At 36.9% G+C, this 6,565-nt stretch overlaps 1 protein-coding gene across 2 annotated transcripts in view; it reads right to left on the bottom strand.

Annotated features, from left to right (window-relative positions):
* Positions 1-6,565, bottom strand: part of si:ch211-189a15.5 (uncharacterized) — a 38,882-nt gene that overhangs the window by 26,998 nt on the left and 5,319 nt on the right. For both annotated transcript variants that reach the window (XM_055018575.1, XM_023262833.3), the window contains exons 4-5: positions 4,094-4,210; positions 1,982-2,507 (exon numbers count right to left, since the gene is read on the bottom strand). In XM_055018575.1, the coding sequence (XP_054874550.1) occupies positions 1,982-2,507; positions 4,094-4,210 (643 nt within the window). The remainder of the gene's footprint in view (positions 1-1,981; positions 2,508-4,093; positions 4,211-6,565) is intronic.

Below are 6,565 nucleotides of genomic sequence, written 5' to 3'. Positions count from 1 at the left end.
CTGTAAAATGAGTGTTTTATATTTACACTGGACCATTTAATTCAGTTTCAATCTAACCAGTAAAAAAAAAATAAAAAATCCAAAACATACCAACTGTACATGAAACATATACAGTTATGAACAAAGATACTTGTTACTATACTTGTTAAGACCATGTATATCATGACAGTCTTGTCTGTCCAAAGACTCCTATAACTCAAAATTTTCTATAATAGAATTATATAACGTGGCTCGGTGGTTAGCACTTTTGCCTTGCAGCTAGAAGATCCCTGGGTCACATCCTGGCCTTCGCAGGATATTTCTGTGTGGAGTTTGCATGTTCTCTCTGTAGTAGAAGTAGTCAAAGATACAACCAGAAGCTTATTAATGGCTAACAAAAGTGCCTAGTTGAAAATGGTGACAATGGACATTTAACCGAATATTAGCATTGTTGTATGTATATTTTTGACTCAACAGATTTGTGATATGTCTAGAACGCCTGAAATAAATCTGTGAAAGAACCAAAATGCTTGATTGTTTTTTGTTTTCTTGGGGGTAACAAAGATGCATGTGTTTCATGATTCCTTCATAGAAAATTAAGAGTTGTAGGAGTCATTGGTAACTAAAGACTACCATGATCTACATGGTCTTTACAACTGTATTTTTGAGCAACAGTTTTGGGCAACCGTGTGCAAATTATACGTTATGTTGATTTGCTGAATTGAAAAGTAAATATATCCCCTAAAGCAAATAGTGTTTCCTTAAATGTTGATGCAATGTTACCTTTCATTTGATACACTTAAAAACAGACAGAATCAAGAATAATTTTAACACACATGGAAGTTTGGGCACACTGTCAGTACTTGGGCAGACATCCCAGCTTGTTTTCAGTCATTCCCCCTGTAAAACACTTCAAGTTGTGAGATATCTCTTTTCTATTTGGCAAACCTGCATGTTTAAGGTCTCCTCACAGATTTGCACTGATATTCAGGTCAGGACCCTATAAAGGTCTCTCAAAAAGCCTCAGGTGGTGTTTCAAAAAGTAATTTCTGATAGCTTTTAAAGTCTCTTTTAAATCATTGTTCTGTTCTAAGTCAGCCTCTTCTTACTTTCACTTTCTTGACTAAGTAGAGGACATTTGCCTCTGTGCAATGTGTCCTGTACCACTGGCTGCTATGCAAAACAGAATATTTCCACCTCCATACTTAACAGCACTTGAGTTTATCAAATTCTGCTGCTTTTTCTTCAAATGTAATGACTGAGGGCAGAGGGCTCAATTTGAATTTGTTTTGCCCTCATGGCTTCTTCATGCCACCATAAAAAATTGACGTCACAGAGTGGTTGTCGAGAAGTAAATTAGTTTGTTGGCAAATTTTACGCTACCCACAGTTATTTGGACAGTTTCATAAGCTTGCTATTAGTTAAAGTTTAGTCTTTGGCTTATTTGTTGCTCTTTGAACCTCTAACGCTTATGGCAAGTATTATCTCTCCGTCACTGTCTTGGGTATGTCTGAATAAGCTGTGAGAAATGTTTACACAAGTGACCTCAAGTGCACCTCAAAACCTTCATGGCTTATAGCTCACAAAAATCAGAAATCCAATACCTGAAATGACTATAGTATTTTCTAAGATCAATCAAAGAAACAATTTATGCCTTGCATTTGCGTTTACTTGAGAAAACACAGAAATACATTAATACATTAATATGCCTTTTCAACAATGTGGCCTATCATCCTTGTAGAAAATGTTGATGATATTCTTCTGGACAACTTTGAAATCACCAGTCTTCTCCATGATTATTGTTAGATTAGACCGAGGGATGCATTGTATTTACGCTGTTTGAATAGTATTTTACTGAAACGCAAAATGAAATATTCTAATATTTTGGGATATTACATTTCATATTTTTATGAGCTATGAGTCATTATCATTCAAATTAAAACCAAAAAATACTTTTACTCTACATAGAATGAGTAGAATATGTTAAATTTTCACTCTTTACCGGCTTGTTGCTGTGTACAGACAGAAGGCTCTGCTGTGGGCTTCGGTTTCAGACTCTGCTCTGCTCTGGGTCCAGTCCTCAGTGTGATCTGCAGTGAAACAGCCTGAGGTCCACCGAGCTCATTGTCAACTCTTCCATCAGTGCTACTGTCGCTGCTGCTAATGGTGTCTGCTCGAGCAGTGGTTTCTCCACTGTTCTTGTCATTACAACCACTGCTTTTGCCACTGTCACCAAGCACTTGATCAGCTTTACTGCCATCATTTCTACTGATGATAGTTTTAGCGGCAGCTTTGGGGCCTTTTATACAGTGTTTCTTGGGGAGCTCAGCAGTATGAACAGCTTTACTGCTGCTCACACTGTTTTGTGCTCTGTGAGGTTCCTCTGTTAGCAGAGGGCGTCCCCTAAAAGCTAGGTCAGGGTAGGTCTTCTGCATCTCCATAATGGACTGGTCTACACTGATGAGGTGGCAGCACTGAAGCTTGGGATTGGGGTTCGCTGCAAGTCTGGTGTCTAAATAGAGAGGTACCTGGAAAAATAAAACAGAGCTGAGTTCAGTACAGGCTGCAGTTAGCTTGTTAAGGCTGGTTATGTTCCTTGTGATGTCACCGTGCATTTTGTGTCTGATGACGTATTTTGTTGTACATTTTACGTGCTTGTTTAGAGCACGCCAAGTTCTATTCCTTCAACTTTTTGATGTTGCCATTCCAACCTGTTACAACTAATTACATCAAGTAAATCAAGCTTTGAATGAAGAATATTGCCTAGTACTTTCTCAATCTGAAGAAAATTATTGATTCTTTTCCTTCAGGGAAATAATATGATTTCATAGGAAAGGAGATATAACCTAAATCAGCAGCCCTAATTCCCAACAGAGATCACATAATTATCTCATTTTTGTGATGGAAATCAACCCCACATTTTTAAAAGAAAGATAGGAATCTGAACCTGAGGAACGTCTTGAAAGATCTGGCCATGAAAAGTGGAAAAAGGAAGCTTCTTGCTTTGACTCAGCGGGAGGAACAAGGCAGGGAAAAGAAAAAGAGAAAGTTGCCCTCAGTAGGTGGTGCTTCAGATACAGTAAGCATGTCCAGTTATTATACCCATTAAAATGAGCTTTTCATCAAATATTGATGCACGCAGAGTATAAAATTAACTTTAAAAAAGAAAACCAATCATCGTAGCATGCACAAAAGTTTGAGTACCATGTCAGTAGTAGGTTAGATATAACAGATGTTATGAATGCTTCTGTTATCTATCTTTCTATTCTTTATTTAGAAATTTTCAGACACTCTTCTTGAAAATTACTTCAATTTGTGAGATATTTTTAGGCTGTTTTGCACACACAGTATGTTTTTGCTACTTAAAAAAAACTGGCCATATTCATTATCAAATTAACCACAAAGTAGTAATGTAGACTTACACTTTTAAAGCTTAACACAATGCTTAACATAACACGGGGAAAAAAAGATTTTTCTACATTATGACAATAGTTTGTGTACACTACTGTTCAAAAGTTTGGGGTCACTTAGAAATGTCATTATTTTTGAAAGAAACGCATTTTTTTTGGTTTTCTGTTTGGTATACTGGTACAATGTACGTAAAAACTGAATTCAACCAGCAGTGTTTACTTTTTGAAGTAAATAGTGGGATCATTTTGGTAAGTGATAGATGGGATTTTATTAAATTTGAAAACAACCAGTTTGTTTAATTTCACAATAACATGATTAAGTTCTAAAAAAAAATGCTCTTAAAATGTGAATGATAGCACCTTTAAATATTATCCTTTTCTAATTGTATTCTATTATTTTGATTAATAATTATGAGATTGTCTTTCATGTAAAGTTTTAGAAAATATTTTTGCATATTTCATATCAAAATCAAATACTTGATTTTAAATCTAAAGTGGCATGGTCTCATTGTGTGCTGCTATTGCAACAGCTGGCCCATTGCAGTTCTCTTAATAGAAAGGTTCTATTGCTGATGTTCAACTTTTTAAACAGGGTATCAAATTATACTAATTGACATTGATTTCTGTTTGGTCCTACAGCCCCCTTTCTTTCTTTTTCCTTTTTGTCCTCCATTTCCAAGTAGTCCACCAGCCCTGTACCCTACCTCTTCCTTCTTTCTCTCCTGCTCCTCGTCTTCCTTTTGTCCTTTCATTGTCTTTTTTCCCATCTGTTCCATTAGTTTTGTAGGCTGCACTCTCCTTTGAAGAACTTCCAGACACTCCTGCAGTGTAAGATTATAGGAACAAGAACAGGAGAGCAGAAATGGTAGTGAATAACAACATATGCATGACAAAAGTTGTAAGTACAGATGGTAGTGCAATAATGTGTTCACCTGTCACAAGATGAGCTACTGTACAGTGTTAGGTTGAAAAGTAAGAATGATTTTTAAAAAACCCATTCTGTTTCACAGTGGAGCCGAATGAGACTGTTAGATAATGAGATAGTTTGCATCAAATCAGCAGAATTCAGGGAATATGTTGTGGCATCGTCTCAGATTTTGTTGCCAGTTTACATATTTGTTATTTGGGACCCAAAACTAACTTCTGTTAAATATTTTGGCCAAATTCTAACGATTTCATATGTTTTCAGATGTGAAAAGTTCTGTAATTTCCCCCTCAAAAAACAGCTTGTCTCAAAAGTCATTTTAAGGGTTTACTATCTATAGAAATTCCTACAGCTACGAAATTTGGTGAGGACACAGAAAAAGATATTTCCAGCATATCCAAATGATTGAATGGCTCCAGTAGAGGCAAAATTTTAATCATCAGCCCGTGAAATTAGAAAAAAAAAGTGCAGAATTTTAAAACAATTGTGGTACTGAGGCCCCAGAAAGTTCCTGTAGCTGTATATAAATGAATGGATCCATACTAAAACGGAAGTCTTCGGTCAGCATTCCACCAACTTTTGAGGCCTCTAACATCAGTAAAACATGACATGTGGAATGTAGGCAAGACAAGGCTCCAGTTTTTTGCTATTTTGACAAAATGGTGATGTGGACTCATTTGCAGGATCACAAAAACTGGTGTTCATAAGCTTTATATGCTGTCATGTGCAAAGTTACAAGGGGTTTCCATGTTGTCTGCATCCTGAAATTAATACATATATGAGGCTTATTTTGCCTCACCAAATGTCCCAATACACAGCAAGTGTTATAACAACAAAACAAATGAAATAGGAGCTCAGTGCTGTAGGAGAGGAAATTCTCAAAAGCCATTTCAGTGTCTCTGTTGCTAAAGTTTGTATTGTCTTCCCCCATCACTGTAACTGACAAGGATGAAGAGCAGAATGATATGAAGGTAAACTTTATGCATATAAGTGGGCCAGCTGTGTTGTTCAGTTAGCCTTTATTTGATGAAGACTGATGACTGATGTTGAAAATGTCTCATCTCATATGTGTGTTTAGTCTTGTTTTGATCGTCAAACAGGAGCACAATTATATATAAATTATGTGCCACTATGTTGGATTGTGTAGAAACTAGAAAACTAAGAAAAAATGATGTGAAACTGTAACTCTGCGAAGGACATCTGGCCATCAGCCCTTACTGACAGAAGTTGTGCCAGACCTCCTCCTGAGTTCATGACAAGGAAAAGTCCCTTTTACAAGACCATCCCTGAAAGCACCCTTTGAGTCATCCTTCCCAAGGGCCCGAGCTAAGTTCTTCCTAAATTCTTCTCGAAGGCTTCACTCTGTCCTCAAATTTTCATCTTTGAATGAGAAGGTGTGTCCAAATGTTTGACTTGTACTGTAGTTTAATAAATGTTAGTTTAATAAATGTACTTTCATATAAGTTCAGAGCCTCCACTATCACTAACTTGTATAGATTCCGGCTACCGAGCCTTTATAAATAGCCTTCAGCTTCAATAATTTCACCTACAATTCTTGAAGCTCTCCTTGACAATGCAACAAGAGGTGTTTCATATGCTGCATTATTATATTAATCTTATATAAATATTTTGCTGGCTGAATATCAGTTAGATTGTGCAAAAGTATTCAAAATCTATTAGAGCAGAAACATTTCCCCTACAACAGACTAACTCTAGTATGTCATGCAAGGGGCGAGATCCAGGATTGACAGCAGTTAGATCTGTGACTGCCTGTTCCTCATCAAATTCAACATCTCCAAGTTTGGACCAATAATAGTTTAAGCCTTGTAAATGAGTTTATTGATCTTGCTAGTGTCTGATGTTGCTCCCTCAGTCAACCACAGCACAGTAGATGGCACTCAAAACCACAGACGGGTAAAAGACCTCCAGCATCTGTATAGATTAAAAGATCTGACCATTCCTAAGAAAGTTGGATCTGCTCAGCCCCTTCTTGTACACTACATTGGTGTTGGTCCACCAGTCTAGTCTGGTGTTTAAATTGGCACCAAAGTACTTGAATTCTTCAAGAAATCCATTTTCTACACGCACAAAGTCTCCAGGCTTGGTCATAATTGCCATTCATTCTCCTCACAATCATCATATCTTTGGTCTTCTTAACATTCATGAGCAAATAGTTCCTGCTGCACCACTCAACAAAAATGATCCGCCTGTACCTTGCACTCCAATTCCTCCTCATCTTTAATACTCCCTG

The sequence above is a fragment of the Amphiprion ocellaris genome, chromosome 16 (genome assembly GCF_022539595.1).
Source record: "Amphiprion ocellaris isolate individual 3 ecotype Okinawa chromosome 16, ASM2253959v1, whole genome shotgun sequence".
Taxonomy (NCBI): Eukaryota; Metazoa; Chordata; class Actinopteri; family Pomacentridae; genus Amphiprion; species Amphiprion ocellaris.
This window is presented reverse-complemented; position numbering and strand designations above follow the sequence as displayed.